General features: G+C 48.1%; 1 protein-coding gene across 3 annotated transcripts in view; it reads right to left on the bottom strand.

Moving 5' to 3' along the window:
- The window catches only part of SLC25A37 (solute carrier family 25 member 37), a 47804-nt gene that overhangs the window by 6430 nt on the left and 15974 nt on the right, over positions 1 to 25400 (bottom strand). For 2 of the 3 annotated variants that reach the window (XM_005562848.5, XM_015454586.4), the window contains 2 exons: positions 2706 to 2934; positions 669 to 725 (listed from right to left, as the gene is read on the bottom strand). In XM_005562848.5, coding sequence (XP_005562905.3) covers positions 669 to 725; positions 2706 to 2934 — 286 coding nt within the window. Of the gene's footprint in view, positions 1 to 668; positions 726 to 2225; positions 2935 to 25400 lie in introns of all 3 variants that reach the window. The other variant, XM_015454587.4, reaches the window with a different exon arrangement.

The raw sequence follows: 25400 nt of genomic DNA, 5'->3' as shown, positions 1-25400 counted from the left end.
TCCTGGGTTCAAGAGATCTGCCTTCCTTGGCCTCTCAAAGTGCTGGGATTAGTTTTAAACCACCATGCCAGCCAGAATTAGCATTTCTTTTTTTTTTTTTTTTTTCCCTTTTGAGATGGGGTCTGGCTCTGTCACCCAGGCTGGAGTACAGTGGCGTGCTCTCAGCGCACTGCAACCTCTGCCTGCTGAGTTCAAGCGATTCTCCTGCCTCGGCCACCCCAGTAGCTGAGATTACAGGTGCACACACCACACTTGGCTAATTTTTGTATTTTTAGTAGAGACGGGGTTTCTCCATGTTGGCCAGGCTGGTCTCGAACTCCTGACCTCAAGTGATCTGCCCACCTTGACCTCCCAAAGTGCTGGGATTACAGGCATGAGCCACTGCACCCAGCCTCAGAATTAGCATTTCCAACACCCTCAAGAGGTCTGATGCTGCTGGTCTGTAGAACACACTTTGAGTAGCTCTGAGCACAGGAATACCATAAAACTCAAATGTTCGTGTCCCTTCTTGAGGCCTTTGATAACGCAGTAAAAAATTCAATTCTCCTGTCTGCTCTGACTGGAGACTAGGAGCCTCCCTGACCGCCTTCAGTCCTCTCCACTCCCCCACCATTTTTTGTGCCCCTTTGCGCATCCCCTACTGCCCCTCCCTGGGACCATGACATTACCTTCTGCTGGATTCATTACCGCATCGTGGAGCAGGGTGGCCATACTCCCAGCTATCCCTGCAAAACAAACTCCAGAAAATTACCCTCTGCGATCGGGTGTTCTCAGGAAGTTCCCGGAACCTAAAATCAGACGGAACCCAGGACTTAGCTTTCTAAGCAGCAAAATGTACTACCAGCTCCACCCAGGTGAGCACTGACTCTTAAAACCCTAAAGTGATGGTGGAAATATGATAAAAATGGGGGTGGTTAATTTAGGCACATTCACCCACATTTTAATCTTGCAAAAACCTTGTTTTCTTTCTTGTAGTCAACCCTGGGAAAAAGCGAAACCTGCAAGTGTTAGTGGTTCCCAGAAACCACACATCACGGCTTTTTCCACTGTCTAGATGTTAACTCTCTCTTGTCCCTTGCCTTTGTCTACACATTAACTCACTTTGCCCTTAAGCTGGGGCCCTGAAAGGAGATAATATCATATATACAGCTGAGAAGGGGGAAAAAAGCAAATCTGGTTAAAATCCAGGCTTTAAAAAAAAAAAAAAGATGAAGAAAACTGGGCAAGAGAAGTGGAAATCAGGAGAATCTGCATTTGGTAGACTTCCAGGGTCGGTCTGCAAAGCAATGGAACTGACCCTATCTGAGAGTCAGGTCAGGCCTGGCTTCAAGAACCAGGAACCTCAAAAGCCAGAATCAGGCCTGGAATTTTGCTTTTGGCTTTGAGTTTCCTCCCTTTGCGGTGACACTGCCCCGTAATTAAAATGACCACGGGAAGGTGGGAGGAATGAGGAACACCAGGATGACTCTTCAGCAATGCATGTAATACCCACTCCCCCACCACACACACACTTATAATCATTCCTAGCCAGATCACCACAGCATACACCACACGTTGCAGAAACAGCGCAGGGCAGCACTTGGCATCAAATGGATTCTGTCAAATCTCTTTCAAGGAGAGAAACCCTTACAGAAGGCAGTTTCAGCAAAAGGGCCCCAATGTCATAGAATCAGGGGTAGGTCAGGGCATGGCTCTTTAGTGACCGTCTCAATAAATGCACTAATGGCCAATTTTTACAAAGCAAAACAAGTATCTGCAAATCAGCCAGGCACGCTTATGACCAAGGTTGGCTAATGGGAGGAGAGATGCTTTTTGAGCAGAGTAAAAAGAGAGGGGGAGAAGTTATTGCTGGTCATATCTATGTCTCCATTGTTGAAAAAAATGAATTTTGTCAAAATAAAGGTACTTTATGCTGCTATCCATATTTCCATTCCAAACCCAAACAGAAAACAACAAAAGCCAACCCCACCAGAGAGAGGAAAATAAAAGCTCAGCCCTCCCCAATAAAACATGCCTTATGTAAGAGCTGCTGACAGATTTGCACCCCCCACCCCGCCTCTCTCCCTCAAAACAACCAAACAAAATGATTTCAGCCCTTGCTTGCAGAGAGACGAGACTCAGACAAACAGAAGAGAATGGGGGTAAAATTCGCAAATCCCCGGAAGCTTAAGGTGGGAAAGGCCTTCTGCGTTGCGAGTCCTTTGTCAGCCATAAAACTTCTTGACCTTTTAAAGCTTAGTTAGATCTTGGCGTTGTAGAGACCTGTTGTACCAGTTTTTAAATAGTCTCAAAGAAGCTGTCCAGATAATTTTTTTTTTTTTTTTGAATCCAGCATTCAAAAGTTTTGTTTCTATTCAGGGTTTCTCCTATGTCTGATCATTAATTGCTTTTGAATGTTTAAAAACAAAACAAAACAAAAAAATAACAAAAAAAGAAAACCCACATAACAATAAAACCAAAACCCCCTCTGTCACTGATTTCTCCCCAGGCTTCAGAAAGCGGAGGGGAACAGAAAAAAGCATGTGTGTGCGCGCGCGCGTGTGTGTGCGTGTGTCTGGGTGTGCGTTGCACACACAACTCTGAGTTCTTTATTCATGAGCAAGCGGGCCGAAGTCGAGGCGGCTGGGTCACAAGGAGGAACACCCTGGGGAGGGACGTGTTGAAGAAGAGAACTTTCTAACTCCAGACAAACGCTTTCAAAATACCGTTGGCTAGGTGGCTGTTTCCTTGGTGGTGGAAAACGTCATTTAAAGTCCTTTTCATGTTTTCATAGCAGGCAAAATACATGGCGTGGGCCGGCCCTGCACCCATGACCATGACGTTGACGCCCCGCAAGGGCCTCCAGAAGCCTTCAGTCCGCATGATTTTCTGGAGGGCTCCGTAGATACTTGTGTACCGGGCTTTGGGATCTGGACTCAAACTCTGCATTCGTGTCTGGGAGTAGGCAAGAAGAGAAAACAAACAAAAAATAGAGTTAATCAGGATGGTAAAGAAGGAAAATAAGACCTGGAGAAGGAGAGAGGGAGAAAACAATGTTCATAGTATCACCGGATTTCTCTGGGAAGGAAACGTTTGAAATTAAAATGAATTCTACATGGACATAATGAAATCTACATGAATGTGTGCATGTAGATTTCATCATGCCCCACAAAGGGAGAAAGAGAGAGAAGGCTGTGGAAGAGGAAGACCTTCCCCTGCCACTGGCAAGTTGTGTGGCCTCTGGGGAATCCCTTAACTTCTCTGGGCTTTAAGACCTTCAATTAAAATAACAGAGTTGTTGCAAGCAGCAAACCAAACAATGCATATGGAAACCCTTCAAAAACTCAGAGTCCTAGATAGATGTAGAATTGTCCTGTGGTGCCCACTCTGGTTGTGAAGACGTCTGTGTCCTCACTTATCTGAAACCTCCGTGTTCTGGAAGCTTCTATTCAGTCCCTACACCATGAAATCTCTCCGAATCCTCCAGCCCTCACTTACCTTGTCACCTCTAAATACCTTTTTACATTTCATTTTTATAAGTTGGCATTTAAATATAAATGGTCTTGTTCTTAATTTCTTAAGTGAAAGCAAGTTTGTTAAGAAAGTAAAGGAATAAAAGAATGGCTACTCCAGACAGAGCAGCATTCTTAATTTTTTTGCATGCACAGTTTTGTGTCCTTGAAGCAGAGACCTGGCTTTCCCCTCCTCTGTCATCCCTAGGACACCACCCAGGAGGGAAAGGCGCTTGCACAGGTGTGATGGTTAATTTTATGGGTCAGCCTGAATGAGCCACAGTACCCAGATATTTGCTCTAACACTAGTTTAGATGTATGTATGAAGAGATTTTCTAAATGAGATTAACATTTAAATCAGTAGACACTGAATAAAGTAGATTAACCTGTATACCATGGGTACATACACCCCATTTAATCAGCTGAAGGGCTCATGAGAAAAAAACTGGGTCTCTCTCAAGGAAGAAATTCTGCCTCCAGACTGCCTTCAGACTCAAACTGTAACATCAGCTCTCCCTAAATCTACAGCCTGCAGATTTTGGACTTGCTAGTCCCCACAATCATGTGAGCCAATCCTCAAAGTAAATCTCTCGATTTCTAGGTAGGTAGGTAGGTAGGTAGGTAGGTAGATTAGGTAGGTAGGTAGGTAGGTAGGTGGATTAGATAGGTAGGTAGGTAGGGAGATTAGATAGGTAGGTAGACAGACAGAGAGACAGATAGATAGACAGACAGACAGACAGACAGAGATGACAGAGAATAGGCAGAGAGTTAGATAACCTCTCTATGTAGCCGGATACAGACGTCTCTGTCTCTCCTGGTTTCTGTCTGCTAGGACCTAGGGAAGGTCTTCAACCAAAGGCTGGTCTTATAAACCCAAGTAGACTTTACACATCCTAGTATCTGTTTCTCTGGAGAACTCTGACTAGTACAGTAGGTAAGAAATACTCGCCAAGTGGAAGATCACCATGGCTCAGTCCCACCAAAGTAACCACATTCCTTCCTTCGTTCTTCCACCCTCCCTCTCTTCCTCCCCGCTCCCTCTCTTCCTCCCTCCCTCCCTTCCTCCCTTCCTTCTTTCCTGCCTCCCTCCTTTCCTTCCTCCCACCCTTCCTTCCTCCCTCCCTCCCCCACTCCTTCCCTCCCCACTCCCCCCCCACACACACATCCTAGAGGAGAAGCTTTTCAACTTTTGGCAGGGGTATCCTTTTATCTCCAAACAAAATCATACAAAAAATCTAATCCTATATATAAAAAAGGAGGGCGTCTCTGATTGAAGATGGGCAAAGGACTCTCTGGGGCTCCCTGTCACTACCCAGGACAGACAGCCCCAGGTACCCCAGAGCTCGGAGGAACAGTGAAAACCAATCACCTGAATTAGTGGTCATTTTCAGAGTTCAGATTTCACCAGCTATTAAAACCACAAAGGAAATGGACACACCAAGGCCAACTTTTTATTTTGCCCAGAAAGGACACAAAAACAATAACAATATAAGCAACAATCACCACCGCCCTCTACCGCAAACATCATTTCCTAAAAGGGCATTTTTAATGCTTGAAAAAAAGTAAGGGGCCGGGCCCGGTGGCTCACGCCTGTAATCCCAGCACTTTGGGAGGCCGAGGCAGGTGGATCACAAGGTCAGGAGATCGAGACCATCCTGGCTAACACGGTGAAACCCCGTCTCTACTAAAAATACAAAAAAAAAAAAAAAAAAAAATTAGCTGGGCGTGGTGGTGGGCACCTGTAGTTGGGAGGCTGAGGCAGGAGAATGGCGTGAACCCGGGAGGCAGAGCTTGCAATGAGCCAAGATTGCGCCACTGCACTTCAACCTGGGCGACGGAGCGAAACTCTGTCTCAAAAAAAAAAAAAAGGAAGACTACCTCTGATTATAAAATGATACCTTAAATTAGATTTAGCTTTATTTTTTATTTTTTTCTTTGATACGGAGTCTCACACTGTTGCCCAGGCTGGAGCACAGTGGTGCCATCTTAGCCCACTGCAACCTCCACCTCCCAGGTTCAAGCGATTCTCCTGCCTCAGCTCCTGAGTAGCTAGGATTACAGGCACCCTCCACCATGCCCAGCTAATTTTTTATATTTTTAGTAGAGATGGGTTTTCACTATGTTGACCAGGCTGGTCTCAAACTCGTGACCTCGAGATCCACTTGCCTCGGCCTCCCAAAGTGCTGGGATTAGGCGTGAGCCTCTGCACCCGGCCATATTTAACTTTATTGAAAACTCCCTACTCTGCTCCCTTTTTCCTACCACAGAGTGGTGAAAACAACTTCTGGCCCAGTCCAAGGCAGCTGCCAAGACACCTGGGCCCCAGGGTCCTGGGGAGGGTGGCCCTGCACCCTTTGGTTTTTAAAAGTGATTTCAATTTTAAGTTGTTTCAAAAAGCATTTGATCTGATTTAATAAGATGATACATTAGGCTAGGTGTGATGGCTCACACCTGTAATCCTGGCACTCTGGGAGGCCACGGCAGGAGGATCGCTTGAGGCCAAGAGTTTGAGACCAACCTGGGCAATATAATGAGACCTCATTTCAACAAAAAAAAAGAGAAATTAGCCAGGTATGGTAGCACACCTCTGTAGTCTTGGCTATTTGGGAGGCTAAGGTGGGAGAAGTGCTTGAGCCCAGGAGTTTGAGGCTGCAGTAAGCTATGTTTGTGCCACTGCACTCTAGCCTGGGTGACAGACAAGATCCTGTCTTAAAAAAAAAAAAAAATAAGAATTAAAAAAGGGATACATTATAAGCAAGAAAGACCAAGGGAAGGACAAGCAAGTGAATGTGCCAACCAAGAAGGTATCTGAACCAAGAGAATACCCAGGTCACGGTCACAACCCCTCATTCAGCTCCCGAGTGGCCTGTTGGCCAGACCAAATGAAGTACACACCATGCCAAGTGCCCATGTTGGGAAGGAAGAGACAAAACTCCTCCTTTAGGACACATGAAATCGCTCAAGTTTTAGAGCAAATAAAGCTTCGCATGTCACTTGGCTTCTTCTTATACTTGCCCCTGACAAAAAGCGAGGGTACTAGGTGGTACAATGTGGCTGTCAAGAACCCCAGCTTTGAATCAGAGAGAACTGGGGCTGAATTCAGATTCCATCACTCATGGTGTGACCCTGGGCAAGGTCATTAAACTCTCTAAGTTTGAGTTTTCCCACTTGAGAGAAAGGTTGGGAAAATTAAATGGGATAATAGGTGTCTAAAACCATCATTATTGTCAGTAATAACACAAGAGTCCCCTGTCGAGGGGCTACATGATGGGATTCATGGAGAGGCCAAGTGATAGGGTTCTAGTGTGTGACCTTCCAGGGTTGTGCAGGCCACAGAGGTGGGTTGTGTTTGTCTTGTTCACAGCAGATCTCCAAGGACCAGTAAGATGATTTATTGGGAGCCCAATAAATATCTGTTGAATGAATGATGAACAAACAAACTCAACTTAGAATACCCACCGGGGTGAAAGGGTACTGTGTCTTGTCTCTCATTCCCACCAGGGTGAAAGGGTACTATGTCTTGTCTCTTAGCCCACCGCCCCTAAATAGGAGCCACAATTTCTTGGACTTAGCCATCCTTGCCATCACCTTTAATTTGGACCTCACGTGTCACTGCATTTCTCAAACCTAGGTGTGATCTGCAGAACCACATGTGGAGCAGAGGCAACCTATCCCGGGGGGACTAACGTGGGCCTGTGAACAAGAGGTGGCTCCAGGCAGCGCCCTTCAGGGGAGAGGCTCCCATACCTTGGGAATGGCAGTGCATCTTCTTGGGGATGAGCCCTGACTAGAGCCCTGAGGTTTCCAGCCTAGGGCAAGGTCCTACCAAGGTTTTGCAAGCCCAGCCTATGGTCAAAGGCCTTCCTTGGGTTCCAGAGCCCTGCTGAGCAGGGGTGGCAGTCTGAGCAAACACAGAGCATGGAGAACTGGCTACTGAGATTGCACTTTGGACCTGATGCTGGCTCTGGCTACAGCCCAGTGGCCTTGGCCATGGCATCTCATCTCTCTAGTCCCCAGTGTCCTTGGCTGGAAAATGAAAGGGAGGATCAGAGCAGGGACTGATGATCAGAATCACCTGGGAAATGTTTGAAAATACCCATCCATAGACACCACCCCAGCACGCACTGATTCAAGTCTTCTTTTTCTTTTTAAAGTTCTCCCAGACGATTTCGATCAGCACTCAGCTTGGGGAACCACTAAGTGACCATCTAGACCCCTTCCAGCCCCAGCCCTCTGCCTGGGCAGTAGGGAATTACCTCTGGTTACCTCTGGAGGGAGTGGCTGAGAGAAGGCAGGGGGCACAGAGGGTGCCCGGGCTTTACAGTCACCCAGTTCGAGGTTGTCAATCTCAATTCCAGCTCTGGGACCTCAAGCAGGTTCCTTAACCTTAGGGCACGGCCATCCTTGGCTGGAATAATCTCCCACAGAGCTGCTGGGAAACACCCGGCACAGGCTGGCTGTCAACAGTGACTGTCCCCATCCCACCCCGTGATAACGTGAAGCCATCAAGAGGGTCTCCCCTTTAAAAAACTGCTCATGTCAGCCAGTTAGAGGCTGGCATCACACCAAGACTTACAGGGACATTTGGAACTGATTTCTCACCCCCTCCCCTTTTTAAATTAGGGGTAGGGCAGTTGGAGTAAACACTACTGAACCAAAATGCATCATTCTCTTATGAAACAAAAAGGTCAACTGGGTATCTTTGTGCTGTGAAAGAAAAATAAAACCTCAGGGCCCCAAACTCACTATGTCAAAGGAAAAGAAAGTTAAGCTTGGGAAGTGAGTCATGCAAACCTGACCTTCTTTTTGTTCCCAAACAGACAGCTGTAATTTCATAAGCTTACTTTATCTTATGTAAAACATAGATTTACTCAGTGCAAGACCATGATTGACTTTCCCTAACTTCCTTCTTTTCACACGTAAAATGCAGATTCACTGAGTGCTAATCAGAGCCTCACAAGAATGGTACCACTTGCCTCAATGCCTACCCTTCCTCCTTTTATTTTTCTTCTCTCCCTCCTGCTTGCTTTTTCCCCTTTAAATACTGATGTTCCCAAAGCCCTCTTTGGAAAAAGCACAGGACACAGATCCTACTGTAACTTGTGTTTCTTTTTCCTGGTGCATCCTCCACCTTGACAGAATAAACCTCCAAAAGATTGAGATCTGCCTCAGTCACCACACCTCAGTGGACTTCTCTGCCCTCAGAGTCGTTTACTCAAGGGCAGGCCACAGTTAATGACACAAGCCCCAGACAGAGGCAAGTGGTCCACGAGTGCAGAGATGGGCCTGGTCAGGCCCCCGCTGGGACCACTGCAGCCACAGCAGCCAAGTTTAGGGCCAGAGCCTCATTCATCCTGCAGCACCATCATTTCTTCCACCTGCCTGCAGGGAGCACCCACTGAGCTTGACACCAGGATACAGAGGAGAAAAAACGATGGGGAAAAACAAGGAAAGTGTGTGATAAGAGGAGGAGGAAACGAACCACAAGGATGCCTCGAAGTAGTGTAGGGCAAGAGGCCAGGAGGGATCAACCCTGCAGCAGCCTCAGGAGAGGCAAGAGAGGCAGAAGGCAGGCGGCTAGGAAGGCAGGCCACAGTGGCCACAGCCAGAGAGACAATAATCAATTTAGTCTCTTTTTTATTTTTTATTTTTATTTTTTTAAGACAGGGTCTCACCCTGTCACCCAAGCTAGAGTGCAGTGGTGCGATCACAGCTCACTGCAGCCTCAGCCTCCTGGGCTCAAGCAATCCTCCCACCTCAGCCTCCTGAGTAGCTCAGACTAGAGGTGCGCACCACCACGCCCAGCTGATTTTTGTAGAGACTGGGTCTTACTATGTTCCCCAGGCTGGTCTCAAACTCTCAGGCTCAAGTGATGCTCCTATCTGGGCCTCCCAAAGTACTCTCTTTTTTAAAGCTCCACTACCCGTAAAACGTAAAAATGAAGGCTGGGCATTTTCTATTCCCTGAGGATCAGAGAGGGGTAAAAAAAAAAAGTCTGGGAGTGAGTGGAAGCAACTCAAGTGTCCATCATCAGATGAAAGCATAAACACAATGTAATAGATCCATACAGTGGAATATTATTCAGCCTTAAAAAAGGAAAGAAAATTCTGACACAGGCTACAACATAGATAGTTCTTGACAACAACACGCTAAGTGAAATGAGCCAGTCACGAAAAGACAAATACTGTATGATTCCACTGATATGAGGTGCCTAGAGTAGTCAAATTTGTTGACTAAAAGTGGAATGGGGGTAGCCAGGGGCTGGGGTGAGGAGGGAATGGGACAGAGAGGTCTTGTTTTATGGGCACAGGAGTTTGAGTTTTGCAGGACGAGGAGAGTTCTGTGGATGGATGATGACGATGGTTGCGTAATACTATGGAATGTACTTAATGGCACTGAACTAACTGTATGCTTAAAAATGGGTAAGATGAGAAATTTTGTTATGTATATTTTACTACAATTTTTAAAAATACAAAAAAAGGAAGTGAGGGTGGAGAGGAGGAAAAAGGAAATGAATGAATCAGGATGCATAGAGACAGGGCAGAGATTAAAAATAAACACACACACACACACACACACACACACACACACAACCGGAGACAGAGAATTTCACAAATCTCTTTTCCTGTCCAGGTTTCAGTTCCTGCCCAAGACCTAGCTGCCAGTCTCCCGTTCAGTAAAATCAGTTTCCATGTTAGCATTTCAGTTCTCCTCTCTTGGAAATTCATAAGCACATAAGCATACTAAAGCCCCTGGGAAATCCTTCAGGAAAGAAACCCATTTCTCCTGGTTTTCCGAGGCACTTCCTAAACCTCTGTCTTTAGCAATGCAAGCCTTGTCTCATTTAATAACCAGAGACACCTGACCGAACACACGTGTGAAAACATAACTGTAGCCAATGGGAACCTAAGCCCTTGAAGCAGCAAGTACGGAGAACATCCAGGTGTCAGAGAGAGTCAGAAAGACCCCACTGGCAACTGTGTGGGGAGCGGGCCGAGGCAGGCGGTTGTGTGGCTGGCCCCTGGAGGGGACAGGGAGTGCCAAATAAGCAGCTGAGAGGAGCCCTCGCATGCTGCCTGTGAACATGCATTCCTCCTCTGCACCTGCCTGCAGGATGAAGAAATGTGTCCTGCCCGGGGAATCAAGAGACAAGGGTCTCTGGCCTGACACTGCCACTCCCAGTGTGACCTGAGCAAGTCCCCTCCAGCCCCAGAACTAACTGCTTCAGGGCAGTGAAACTCCCAGTGATGTGAACTCTGTGTCTGCATCCACTGGCTCCACAAACTCCTAGCAAGGCTAGAACGAAGTGAAGGGTCAGCCCCTGGCACCAATTCTCCCCTAAGATGACAAAACAGGAAAGGCCTGTCTCACTGGCCTGTTCTCTCACTGCGGGGAGGAGGGAGAGTGGAAAATGCACATTCTGTCCCAGGTGAGCTGGCGGAATCATGTAACAGGAGCTACAATGCCCTTGGGAGACCGCATCCAGCCCAGCCCCCACCTTTTCAGATGGGAAACTGGAGCCCAAGAAGGAAAATGACTTGTCCAAGATCCTGTGGGTAAGGAGCCTCTGATCCAGGCCCAGGACCAAAAGACAAAAGAGAAAAGAGAAGGGGGCAAGTTGAGCCTGGTAGGGGGCCTCAGGCCCTTCTGTGGGTCCTGCAGAGGTCATGCCACCCAAGCCAGTCCCCTGTAGCATCAGAAAAGCAGCCACTGACTCCCTGCCTGACCTGGTGACAGCCTGTGACTCCCACCTCTCCAATTTCTCAAAAATAAAAAACTTTCCATGTTCAAAGTTCACGTGGCATTTCTAGGACTGAGGAAATAATCATGTGAAATCTACTCACTGGCCCGTTCTAAAGCATTTGCTTCACACCTCCCTTGAGCCAGGTGCAATGGGGATACAGACAGGAAACAAACAAGCACTGTGATACCATGAGCAGCACAACTCTGGCGAGGGGGGGCAGGGCTGAGCCCTAGAGGCTGCTCTGCACCATTTCTATTGCAGACTTTCTTCCAGAGAAACGAAACAAGGCTCGGGCACCTCGAAAGTGTTAGGATAAATGCCAAATGTTAGCCTCTGCTGCCCAATGTCTGCTTCAGAATTCAAAATCAAACCGGTGAGTTTTTTCTCTTGTCTGTCAACTGTTCCCAGCTAGCACTGACATTCACTAAATGAACCACAGTAAAATGTGGGGCCAAGCCCAGCCCCCTCCCTGTTTTCCAAGCCTCACCCTGCAGTCCCCTGGCCAGCAGCTCTCCCATGTCCACCATGAGCCCATCCAGAGCTCCATGCTCCTGCTTCACTGGGGTCTGCGGAGGACACTCTCAAGACACCAAGAAGCCAACTCCCATCCACAACTGTCCAGAAAGGATCAGACCAAGGAGCTGGTTCCTGCAGAGCCCTCCCTCACTGAAACTCCACACCACAAATCAATCACAATGCGAGGCCCAGGAGGAAAAGGCCTTTTTGGCATTGTGCTTTATGGAAAGGATTGTCTTCCTAAGTAAAGCCACAAACCCCATCTATGCCTTGGAAAGCCCTGTCTCACCTTCCAGCATCCTTAGGAGGCACACACTACAAATGCAGAAACCCAAACCACATCAAAGAGCACCACGCACACTAAAACCACCGGCGCTCCCCATCCAAAACCACCTGCTCCTCGTCCAAAACCAGCAGCCTTCCTCACTCGAACCTCCTCCCTTCCTAGGCTCCTTTACAGAAGAGGGACTCTTCACAGGGCTTTGGATGGTCACACCCTGGCCCTTTGAAAAGTCATGTAAAATCCTGCAAAACTGGCCAGGTGTGGTGGCTCACACCTGTAATTCCAGCACTTCGGGAGGCCAACGCAGGCGGATTACCTGAGGTCAGGAGTTCGAGACCAGCCTAGCCAACATGGCAAAACCCCATCTCTACTAAAAACATAAAAATTAGCCGGGTGTCGTGGCACACGCCTGTAATCCCAGCTACTCAGGAGGCTGAGGCAGGAGAATCGCTTGAACTCGGGAGGCAGAGGTTGCAGTGAGCCAAGATCGCACCATTGTACTCTAGCCTGAGTGACAGAGCGAGACTCTGTCTCAAAAAAAAAAAATCATGCAAAATAAAGCAGGAGGACATCACTCAGCATCATTCCCACACACCGCAGGCAAGAGCAGAGCAGCACAAACAATCCTTTAACTGCAGGTCTCAGAGCACAAATTAGAAATATGCCTAATTTCAAGATTCCAAATCATGTCTTTTTCTAACATCTCCCAAACTGGCAAAAATAAATACACAAAGAGAATATACATATAATGCATATACATATACACACACAAATAAACACACATATATATACACATATATACATAGACACACATATATATACATGAATATATATGTATATACATACATACATACATATACACATATGTATGTTTTTAATGAAAAGGAAAATTTGAGCTGGGTGCAGTGGCTCACACCTGTAATCCCAGCACTTTCACTTTGGAAGGTCGAGGCGGATGGATCACTTGCTGCCAGGAATTCAAGGCCAGTCTGGACAACATAGCAAGACCCTATCTCTTCAAAAAATAATTTTTTAAAAAAATTAGCCAGGCATGGTGGGTGCCACTTTAGCTACTTGGGAGGCTAAAGTGGGAGGATCACTTGAGCCCAGGAGACTGAGGCCGCAGTGAGCTATGATCATGTCACCACACTTCAGCATGAGTGAGAGAAAAAGACTGTCGCCAAAAAAAAAAAAAAAAAAAAAATGGTGCTCTTAATGTTTTGAAACCAGCAAGAGAAAAATGATTCCCATCAAAGTAGTCATTGCCCCCACCTCAAAAAAGGGGGAGTGGGGTGGGAAAACAATTATCAGAATCACATGGCGGGGGACTCAAGCAAAGTTAGAGGAACATACATTCCAAAAAACGCTTCCTGCTCATCTGAAGAGTCTGGTGAAAACCACCACTTTGGAACAAGCAAAGAACCCAACCAGCTTGCTAGAAAGTCAGCCAGAAAAGCTATACCAAGACAAAATGAAGAGTTGAGACCTGGTGGCAAACACTTGTCCAACTACATCAGGTCTACGTGGCTTTCCCTCCCTCACCTACAGGAAGGCCTAGACTTCCTTTAGCGTTCAGGTCACCCTGATGTTGGAGAGGGGAGAAAGTGGGTTCATATGTGTGAGAACAAACCATAAAGGCTCCTCTGTCTTTCCACCTATGTCCCCGAATGATCCCAGTTTTCAGAAGGGTCACATTTGTCCCTCTGAAAAGACCAGCCGCAGTCTGACCTCCTGGACATCTGCCGCCTCTGAAGTGGACCACAGTGGATTCACGCCACCTGTCACTGATGCTCTCCAGACACAGTCCTGAAACACGCAGGGTGTACTGGGGCTTCAGGAGGCACTGCTATTGCTAGGGACAAAAGACTCAGCGAAGAGTTTTCGTTGCATATTTGGTAGAAAATAACAATTCTGCTAAGACAGCAATAACCAAGTTCCTCAGCCTCCCAGGAGAGAAGCCACAGCACCAAACCCCCCTTCTCCTTGGAATAGGTCACAGCAGGGCGTGCTATAGGGTAGAGATCCAGACTCCAGATCACATCCAACCTGGAGAAGGTGGCCAGAAGGAAGCCATTTGAACAGCCACCTAGAAAAAAGGAAGAGTGTGTCAAGCTGTAAGAATCAGAGCTGTCGTTACAATCTCTCCTACACTATTTCATTTTGTGACTATGTACATATGTTACTTTGACTGGAAAAGAAAAGGGCAGATTTGGCATGGAGAGGAAGAAAACAATTCTCGCTGCAGGAGGATGTGAACATGCCGGTACATCTGGGCAATGAGGACCTGTGGCTGGAGGGTCTGGTGTGCAGAGAAGACAGCAGTCAGGTAAGGGTTAAGAGGCAGCCTCAGACTTAGGAGAGCAGCTGCAACCCTAGATGATCAATTAATGTTTGCTAGAAGAAAGGCAGGATGGGGCTAGACCATGCAAGGCCCTGAATACCTTGCTGGAGTGTGTGGAATTTACTTTATGATCAGGTGTCTTCCATGGCTACGCATCGCACCTAACAGCAATATGATGGGAGCTATGAAAAGTCATGCGGGAAGCAAGACAGATGGGCTCTTCAATATCTTAGAGAAAGCAACAAGCCATGCAACAGAAGCCCTCTCTACTGGGGCCCTGGATGGGCTGGCCACCCTCTCCAAAGCTGCAGCTGCTTGCCAGGTCACCATTAACATCACATACCAGTTAGATTTCCCTATCCGCCCATGGGCAGCAGCTCCTGGCCTTGCCTGTGGTTCCGAGGGTGCCAATCCCACATCCCCTGACCCTAGGAGCCCAATCTGATCTTCGCCCCTTCTCTAGAAAAGCCTCCAATGGAAGGAGGGTGGGACGGAAGGGTCTGTGCCTGGCCCAAGCCCAGTGTACCCAGAACACACTCAGAATATCCCATATGTGACCCACCCAAAAGGATTAAGTTATCTCTGCCCTACAGGTGGGGCAAATTCCAAAGATGCCAGATAACAGGACTAAGATTTCATGGGTGCAACTGGTGACCTCCTTGGGAGACGGAAAGGGAAGGGACAACCTTGGATTGGAGGAGGAACAGAGCTGCCAGTCTCTCCTGCCCAGCTGCCCTGCCCTGCCCTGGTAAGAGGGACAGGGCCTGAGTCACAGTTCTTTCTCATCCTGCATCTGGCACTGATACGCTGTATGGCCTCAGGTCAATGAACTTGCTTCTCTGAGCCTCCAACCCTTCTATGTACAAAATAATTATAACAATAAAAACAGCAATATTAGCAACCAGTTATCCCCATTCTACAAATGGGGAAACTGAGGCACAGAGAGACCAAATGACTTGCCTCAAGGTCACAAAGTACAGAAGCAAGGTTAGAAAGAAGCCAGGCGGTCGGCCAGAGTCATGCTGTTAACCACTAGGCTATCCTACCTCTCACAAAGGGATGGACACTAAAGGATCCCAGGTGATCTTCAACTTCCCCTCTGTCCCAATATGCTCTGTTTCTGCAACACGCTAAGTCCCACGGATGTCACCTCCTATGTGCCTGACCTTGGGGAAACCTCCTATGTGCCTGACCTTGGGGAAGACCCTGTGTCAGAGTCACCTAAATCCTCACCTGTTCATGTCCACAAAGCCCCTGGTGGCTCTGTCTATGCCCAGCTGCAAGAGTGTAACTTACAGGCAAAGTCAACAGCCCTGACCCGCGGAGGTCACACAACTTATCTGTTCCACAACCCTGGTCATCACGAGACTGGGCAATAGTGGTTGGTTCAATACAAACCCATTCTGTCTCCTAAAGAAGCGCCTGAGACATTAACCAGCTGAGGCCACAGAGGGCATCTTGACAGATGAAAGCCTGGCACTCCGTCAGTATTCAAAGGCTAAGGTTGAAATATTCCAACAGTTAGGTTGCTTTCAAGAGAGAATTGAATTCACTGCTAGGAAGTTGGACTAACCAGGGCCTCTCCTTGACGCTGCCAGCCTTGTCAATGTCACTGGTCCATAAACATCCCACTCATAAGTAAGGAAGAAATGCCTCATCCTCAAAATTGTTTAGTTTTTTTTGTTTTTTGGGTTTTTTTCTTTTGTGAGATGGAGTCTCATTCTGTTGCCCAGGCTGGAGTGCAATGGCCTGATCGCTCGGCTCACTGCAACCTCCACCTCCCGGGTTCAAGCGATCTCCTGCCTCAGCCTCCTGAGTAGCTGGGATTACAGGCGCATGCCACCACGCACAGCTAATTTTTGTGTTTTTTGGTGGAGACTGGGTTTTACCATGTTGCCCAGGTTGGTCTCAAACTCCTGACCTCAGGTGATCCACCCACCTTGGCCTCCCAAAGTGCTGGGATTACAGGCGTGAGCCACCGCACCCAGCCAAAATTGTTTTCCTTTTGTATATAGACACACTCACTGAAGCGTCACAAGGCTGCACAGAAAAACAAATTTAACACAATGTCCACATCAAAACACCATAGATGCACATCAACCCATGTGCGGAGAGGTAAGAGGAGTATCCAGGCACCTAGAGTATGTTCACAGACTCCACACAAGGCTCCCGCCCGGCTCCCCGCTGCAGCCCGGCAGCTCTGCCGTCATCGGTTTTACACGATGGGGCTCCCTGTGAGCTTTCTTTTGCTTTCAGAGTTCCCCTACCCCTCCAACCTCCCCAACTTCGTTCTGCCAGTGAGCAAACAGTTAGACTTGCCCAGGCTCCCACTGCCAGACTCGCCCCTCTGACCAGCCTGCTACCATATTTTGCTGAAAATCCCAATCACAAAATCTCAAAGAAACCGAGTTCAACCACCCACCCAATGCTCAAAGACCGTCTCTGCCCATAAGAAACATATGTTCTGGTTGGGGATACTAGGTGCCATGGGGACAGGGTTGGGATAGGATGGGAAGGGTGTCAAACAGTCAATAAAGACCTCCCAGGTAAGACAGCGTTCCTTCTGGGCACGTGGCCTGGGCAGCAGGAAAAGCCAGAAGGACCAGCTTTGAAGTTCATCCAGTCACTCAACCATTATATAGAGAGTTTCTACTCCACTCCAGCCACATTCCTGACAGCACAAAGACGACCCCATCCCCACCTACCACAAGGTAGAAATCCTTTTCTATTTTTCAGCTATATGAACTTGGATAAGTAACTTAACTTCTTTGAACTTCAGTTCCCTCATCTGTAAAATCCCCTAACCATGCTTCCTGAGATGAACGAGAAATCCATTTATTCACCTAGTGGAGTACAGTAGGTACTCAATAAATGTTTATCTTCACCGGAACTATTTTTAGAAAGACTCCAGTATATTCCCTACCTGGTAAGGAGAAAACCACCACCTAGGTTAATCAAAATGGCTTGAATTGTCATTAAGAACCACAGCACTTAGCTTAATATTGCTAGAAGGCGTGGGTGTTTTTCTCTACTTGCTGATAAATGGCCATTTGGCCCAAAGAACAGCACTGCAGGTTTGAACTGAATCCCTCCTATCAGACTACAGAAGAAAATGACTGAATCAAACAATAGATCCTGGAGTCCCAGGTGGAGGCTACCAGCCATAGGGCACTGGCGTTGGGAAATCCAGGTCACAGTCCCTGCAGCATCATGAGGAAGGGACAGAAATAAAACCCCATCCTGACCCTAGGTCCCCCCCGCACACCTTTCAGTTTCGATGGAATCTACAGCCCCAGGACCTCAAACCTGGAGGGACAGGCTTGGAGACCCCTCTGTATCTAAATCCTAGCTCTGCGGCTTCCTCTTCCATGTGTGTCCTTGGGCAACTCACTTCAGTTCTCCGCCCCCTTTTTTTATCTGTAAGTGAGGCTCCTAATGGCACCTACTGCCTAAAGTCTCTGTGAGGATTCGAGGAAAAGCCCTTTGCATGGGGTCTGGTGGACAGCTACCTGCTGCTTTTATCTCTGCCTTTTTTTTCCCCCTTTGGATAAACAGCAAAAAAGACGTCATTCTTAGCAATGACATCATTTTTACCAATTCCTTCCTAAGACACACTGCCTAGGAGCAGGATCCGCCCTGGTTGGGAGCACTCTCACCTGTACTCACTACACACGACACTAGGATGTGGCAGGACCACCTGAGCAGCCCTTCCCTGCAGCTGCCCCAACTCACGGAAGGGAGACCAAGACCCCAAAGAGCGAGGGGAGGGGACTCGCACACGGTGGCCACCTAAGGGACTCTGATCCCTCCCCATTCACCTTTCTTCACTAATCATTTCTAAATGGATGGACTAGCCTGCTTAAATTAAGCCTGATTACATAACAAAGAAAACTTAGATAGCTGGCAGAGAGGTGGGGGAGGGAAATCACTAGTATCAGTTTACACTGGCACAGAGGCCCAGACAAAAGTGCTCTGGGAAGCTCACTCACCTGCTCAGAGCCAAGGGCAGCTCTGGGGACCTTTGACCAGTGCTGAAGTCCAGGGCCAGGGCTAGGCGGGGACCTTGAGGGCCAAGATTCCCAACACTGCTGACTGGTCTGGTGTGGCCAAGTTCATACTAGGAAAAGGCCCTCCCTGTTGCTGAGAGCTTGCTAGCCTCTGAACTATAGGGAGACCAGCCCTGGGGGCAACAGCCAAGTTCAGCTACAGGACTGGGCACCAAGAAGCCCATGCTCGACAGTAGCCCTCGAGGACCTGGGCTCCCCCCAGCCCGTGGGTGCGGGCACGCTCTCTGGTCCCTTGGAATCTGGGTGCTACAGGGCACAGATATTTACACCGAGTGTGTCTCACTAGATCAAACATCAGTGCTCCCCAAACTGTACACCTAGGTAAGATGGACAGAGCCCTGTTCCAAGTTAGAAGATCTAAATTCTGTCCCGCTCTGCCACCCAATCCCTGAGCAACTACGCAATCATTTCACCTAGTTGGGCGTCAGTTGTCTACACTGCACAGGCCAGGGAGCCAGGCACCTCAGAAGCCCATGCTGTCTTCCAAGCCGGGTGTGGTCCTGCCAGCTTCCAGCTTCTACAAATCCAGTTCCCACACCCTTGGCGGAGGCCACACCTTCTAAAGCACACCCCGCTATTAGCCTATTATCCACAGAAAAAAAGGATTTTTAAAGCAGCCCTGTCGCCAGTCTCCTCTTGCTCATTCCTTCATGTATAATTATGCCAAGTGATGCGTCTGCGTGACTCCCAGGAAAGGTGCAGAGAAACGTGAAGGAGGGTGGCAGCAGTGTCATCTCTGAGCCAGTGCCATGCTTGCTAAAACACACGCTCAATAAATGATGACCAAGGATGCAGAGATGAACTCAATTCCACCTACAGGCAGGTAACAAAGCAGGTTTTGGTTTTCTCGCTTTTTGTGGTTTGTGGGGTTTTTTTTTTTTTTTTTGAGACGGAGTTTCACTCTTGTTGCCCAGGCTAGAGGGCAATGGCTCGATCTCGGCTCACCGCAACCTCCGCCTCCCAGGTTCAAGAGATCCTCCTGCCTCGGCCTCCCGAGTAGCTGGGATTACAGGCATGCACCACCACACCCGACTAATTTTGTATTTTTAGTAGAGACAGGGTTTCTCCATGTTGGTCAGGCTGGTCTCAAACTCCCGAACTTAGGTGATCTGCCCGCCTCGGCCTCCCAAAGCAGGTATTTTAAGTCCTCCTCAAATTCTGCCTACTGTGGATCTGTCTCCCCTAGCACAACACACCTGGCCACAGTCTGGGGCCCACCCCACTGGTTAACAGCTGGGGATGTAAGCCCCATCAAAGCTGGGCTCTGGAAATTTAGGGGTGCCAGGGGGCAAATGAGGGGTCCAAATTTCCCAGATCCTACCAAAGCCAGATTTCACACAAAGGCTACTAACTTGATAGCGACTAACCACATGGTGCAAGTCACGGCTCTAAGCCACAGCTCGAAGGGATGTTCTTTCTCCACACACCTTTCACACTGATGACAATCACAGAGAAAGATGGCAGGACAGCAGATGTACCAGGCTCGTTGTTCGAAGGGTCTCAGGGAGAAACACCAGAGGAAACAACCGCAAGACTCGACTTTCAACCTCCGGGACTCACTTGCTGAATTTATGCCAGACAATATGAACAAATTACTTCCGAAGCTTTTGGAGGAGTCACTTCAAGTTGTACTGGATGCAAAAGGTAATAGCAGGAACCTTCATGGGTGAGATTCTTACGCTAAAACCCTCTCCCTGGAAACCAAGAGCTCTGGCATATAATTTAAACCAAAGCCGTCTGACCAGAAGGGTTTCCAAAAGTGAGAGGAGGAAGCAGGGACCAGAGATGAATGACTCCTCGGACCACAGAAGTCTCAGCTGGTAAAACTACAGGATCGTTCTGCAAGAAAACGATGCCACTACCTAAATGTCAGCGCAGTGCTAGGGACTGCTGGACCTGAGGGGGCAGGTGTCATCTCTGCCTTCAAGGAGTTTATAGTCTAGTAGAGGAGAGAAAAAGTACTAAAAATCCTATCGATAAAAAATCCCAAACTCTAAATGCCATGAAGCAAAAGCAGATGGTGCAATGAGGGCAAATGCAGGGGGACTTCATTTAGGTTTGGGGAGGGGTCCTGGCAGTGACCACTGAAGGTGAAGCTAGGGTAGAAGGAGCAACAGGTAGAAAGTGAACAGAGGCTCCGAGAAGGCTGGTGTCACCTGAAGCCTGCTGAGTACCAGGAGATGAGCCTGGAACGAAGTGTAGGATATACAGCCCATGCTGGGCCCTGAACACCAGACAGAGCAGGGGGAGGGTATTTTACCCTTAATGCTGTGTTTCCATCTATGTGGTCCTCGTCTCTTGCCTTTGGCCAGGCGCGGTGGCTCACGCCTATAATCCCAGCACTTTGGGAGGCTGAGGCGGGCGGATCACCTGAGGTCGGGAGTTTGAGACCAGCCTGACCAACATGGAGAAACCCCATCTCTACTAAAAATACAAAATCAGCCGGGTGTGGTGGTGCATGCCTGGAATCCCAGCTACTTGGGAGGCCGAGGCAGGAGAATCGCTTGAACCCAGAAGGTGGAGGTTGCAGTGAGTCAAGATTGCGCCACTGCACTCCAGCCTGGAGGGGCAACAAGAGCAAACCTCCATCTAAAAAGAAAAAGCTGCGCCGGGCGCGGTGGCTCACGCCTGTAATCCCAGCACTCAGGAGATTGAGACCATCTGGCTGACATGGTGAAACCCCGTCTCTACTAAAAATATAAAAAATTAGCCGGGCGTGGTGGCAGGCACCTGTAGTCCCAGCTGCTCGGGAGGCTGAGGCAGGAGAATGGCGTAAACCCGGGAGGCGGAGCTTGCAGTGAGCTGAGATCCAGCCACTGCACTCCAGCCTGGGTGACAGAGCAAGACTCCGTCTCAAAAAAAAAAAAAAAGGCCAGGCATGGTGGCTCATGCCTATAATCCCAGCACTTTGGGAGGCCGAGGCAGGTGGATCACGAGGTTAGGAGATCAAGACCATCCTGACCAACGTGGTAAAACCCAATCTCTACTAAGAATACAAAAACTTAGCTGGGTGTGATGGCGCATGCCTGTGGTCCCAGCTACTCGGGAGGCTGAGGCAGAAGAATCACTTGAACCCAGGAGGCAGGGAGGTTGCAGTGAGCCTAGATCACGCCACTGCAGTCCAGCCTGGTGACAAAGACTCCATCTCAAAAAACTTTGAAAAAGAAAGAGAGAAGAAGAAATGAAGTGAACATAAGAGGAGGCAGTTCCTCACTGCAAAATCTACAGGAAGTTCAAAACACCATGGCAGGGAGATCCCGCAGGGAGGCTCCCCAGCTCCCCAGCCCTGTCATTCCACGGATGCTCCCCTGGAATGATGGGCTAACCCCATCTGTGCTGCTGGCAGTGCGGGGTGACCTTGGCCATGCTGGCTGACCCCTGGATGACTCAGCTTCCTGGTAGTGAACTTGTGAAAGGTTCTGGCAGGAAGGAGTCAGAGAGCTGTAAACAGAGCCTTCCAGAAGCATCTGCCACACTTCTCCCCTTGATTCCAGGGCGGGGCTGTGGCCATTCAGCATTTCTGTAATTGCCCGGATGGATGATTTGCAGTCTTGAAGTGTTGTCGTTGGAAGTTTCAAGTAGGTTAAATAAACTATCATTTATTTCTAGGCAGGCAATTTGGAATGCAGGGGCCCAACATGGTACATGGGCCACTGGTCCTTCCCACCACTGCTCAGCCCCCCTGCAAAATTCCATGGGAGGGTCTTCCCAGCTTCCGCTGCAAAGCAAAAGTGCTTGTGAGCCTATATTTTACACCCAAAGTTGAAACAGGGAGTTAAAGTTATACTGCCCGGTGAAAATAAGGAGTGGAAATTTTAGAACTGGTAAGTTTCCAAGAGAACCATGTAGTGTTAGTTCAATTTTGCCATTTTATAGACAAAGAAATTAAGACGTAGACAGGTGTTTTTCCCAGAGTCGCTTGATTGGTGGGCCCCTGGTCATCTCAAGCTAATTACAATTCACCCTAAAATGCAAATCCAAGTCTTCTGTGTGTATATCTACAGAAAGATCTGCTTTTGCCTTGCTTCTAGTCCTTGCCTTCCTTGCCCTCCAGTCAAGCAACACCATGAATGGCCGGTTCTGGACTGACAAATGTTCTCCGTGGCTCTCCCAGTCCCTTCCTTACACTCGAGCTGCTCAGGTGAGATCTGAAATCTGTTTTCAATTTCAAGTCACTTCTGGTAGAAACCCAGTTTTGCAGTAACTTTTGGGTTGTAGGATCTGAAAGAGAATTTCAGAAACTTCCTTATGATTGATTTATCAGAAAAAGTGCAAAAGATTCTTAGAAGAGACCTCAAGGGAATTTGAAAACAAGAATTCTTATCCAAGGTCAGGCAAAGCGTCACCAACCAGCCGGCTCCCAACTCCTAGAAGTCTGTGGGGCGAGCAGTGCTAATTCCAAGGATAAATGGAACCTGCCGGAACCTAACATTGTACTAATACACACCGCACCCCAACCCCCATAATTGCAAACTGCAGTTCTAACTCCTTCTCTACTTCCTTCCGAAATTTGAAAAAAAATAAAAATTAAAACAAATAAGTAGCTAAGAGTCATTCCAACTTGTAGATGAATTTTTTTCTTGTGATTTTATCACCTGCACAATTAAAAGTCATTTCTGAGCTGATATTTTTGAAGCTCTAAGTGCTAAATACAAATCTACCTTAATTTTATAAGTAAGGCAATTTAACACTTCACCCTTCCTGGCCCAAATATATAAATATACACAAATATATATACACATACATATATATACACACAAACATATATATCCACACACATATATATATACACACACGCATTAAAATTCAGTTATTGCCTGAGAAGCCAAGGTTCAAGAAAAAAACATTTTAAGCACAATTTCATTAACAGAGAGATCTCCAATCTTACATACACTTGAGGTTTCTAACTCCTTTCACAGACAACCCTTCTCCCCACACAGGGCATTTTCTGTTCTTTTATTTATTTATTTTAATTTTTTTTAGAGACGGGGTCTTGCTCTGTCACCCAGGCTAGAGTACAGTGGCATGATCACGGCTCACTGCAGCTTCAAACTCCTGGGCTCAAGCGATCTTCTCACCTCAGCCTCCTGAGTAGCTGGGACTACAGGTGTGCACCACCACGCAAAGCCAATTTTTTTTTTTTTTTTTTTTTTTTTTTTTTTTGAGACAGAGTCTTGCTCTTGTTGCCCAGCCTGGAGTGCAATGGCACGATCTTAGCTCAATGCAACCTCTGCCTCCCGGGTTCAAGCGATTCTCCTGCCTCAGCCTCCCGAGTAGCTGAGATTACAGGCATCCGCCACCACACGTGGCTAATTTTTGTATTTTTAGTAGAGACGGGGGTTTCACCATGTTGGCCAGGCTGGTCTCGAACTCCTGACCTCATGATCCGCACATCTCGGCCTCACAAAGTGCTAGAATTACAGGCGTGGGCCACCACGCCTGGCCCATTTCTTTATTTTTATTTTTAGAGGCAGGGTCTTGCTCTGTTGCTGAGACTGGTCTTGAACTGCTGTCTGCCAGCAATGCCCCTGGCCTCAGCCTCCTGAGTAGCTGGGATTACAGGTGTGAGCCAGTACACTCTTCTACATTTCCACAGGGCATTTTCTATGCTTCTATCCTGACCATTTCTTCTGAGTGACAGCTTGGCATTGTCTAACGACTCTGAAAATGGCCCACACACGTGCTCCTTCAAAGCACCCAGCAAAGAGATTTTGTAACAAAGACCCCTGTGCCGGGGAATCTGTGGACACAAATAGAGAGGATAGCAGGTCTGTGCCCCTGTCACCGCACCGGCCTGTTGGAGAAACAGGACTCGGTTTCCAAAGCTGCAAGATCCAAGAGCTTCCGTCTACACCCTGGACTATCATGGACTCCAGGGGGAAAGTCCCCAAGCTCTCATCTCAGGCCCTTTACCAAGCCCAGCTGACTGTGCCCTTGGCATTTAATAGCAGGCCACCTCTGACAGAGGAAGGCCACAAGGAAAGAGAGAGGACAGGAAAGTGTCCAGCTCTCTAGTTACCTTTCAAAAGAGAGAAGAAGTGACACACGAGTCTGAGCTTCCAGAGCAGGCCCTGGCACTACAAGATCCCAGGTCCATCTCTGACCTTTGGAAGGCACAGCTGTCGCCTACACCATCCTCAAGTCTCTCTCTGCCCTACAAGTTGTGACCTGGACCAGGAAAGGTCACTCAGGCTAACCCTAAACCTGCACACATCACATGAGCATGTTTTATTTTTAGCAACTTACCTGGCCACTGCTCCACCAGCCACTACTGCCACCCATTATGAGCCAACGATGAGCAGAAATGCCTCTAATGTGACCGCTTAGCCTTCCTTCCTCCCGTTTCCATCCTCCTCGGGTCCTTAGTTCAGCAGTGAAAGTTCCCACCCGGGAGGAAGCAGGGCTTCTCTGAAAGCCACCAGGCAGTCAAACAGGGAATTAAGATTTCAGAACAGCGAGGAGAAGAGCTGCCCCCTGATGACCCCAAACCACAGACACTTTCTCAGCTCAGAGCAGAACCCCAGATTAGAGTGTCAGAGGGATGTAGGCATCCTGGGGATGGCCAGGCACCTTGGGAACAGGCCGTGACGTTCTTAGGGAAAGAGAGAATCATACAGTTTAGTTGTAACATCCACATCTCCTTCAGGTCCACATAGAGATACTGAGATATTCCTTCCTCGGGGGGACTTTCCTCCCCATGAGGTTCAGGATCCCTGAAGACAGTTCATCACTCCTGAAAGGAATGATTCATTGGACATCTGTCCTTCCTGCCACATCGGGGCTCCCATGGGGAATGCCTGGGTTGAGTCAAGCCTCCACCTCCCTAGTGCCCAGCACCTACGGTCATACCCCATAAGCCCCATTCCTTAATTACAGTCACGCATCGCAAATGATGGAGATATGTTCTGAGATATGCATTGTTAGGTGACTTCATCCTTGTGTGAACATCACAGAGTGT

This window comes from Macaca fascicularis, chromosome 8, assembly GCF_037993035.2.
Source record: "Macaca fascicularis isolate 582-1 chromosome 8, T2T-MFA8v1.1".
Classification (NCBI taxonomy): domain Eukaryota; kingdom Metazoa; phylum Chordata; class Mammalia; order Primates; family Cercopithecidae; genus Macaca; species Macaca fascicularis.
The sequence above is the reverse complement of the archived record's forward strand: the minus strand, read 5'-3'. Positions and strand labels throughout refer to the sequence as shown.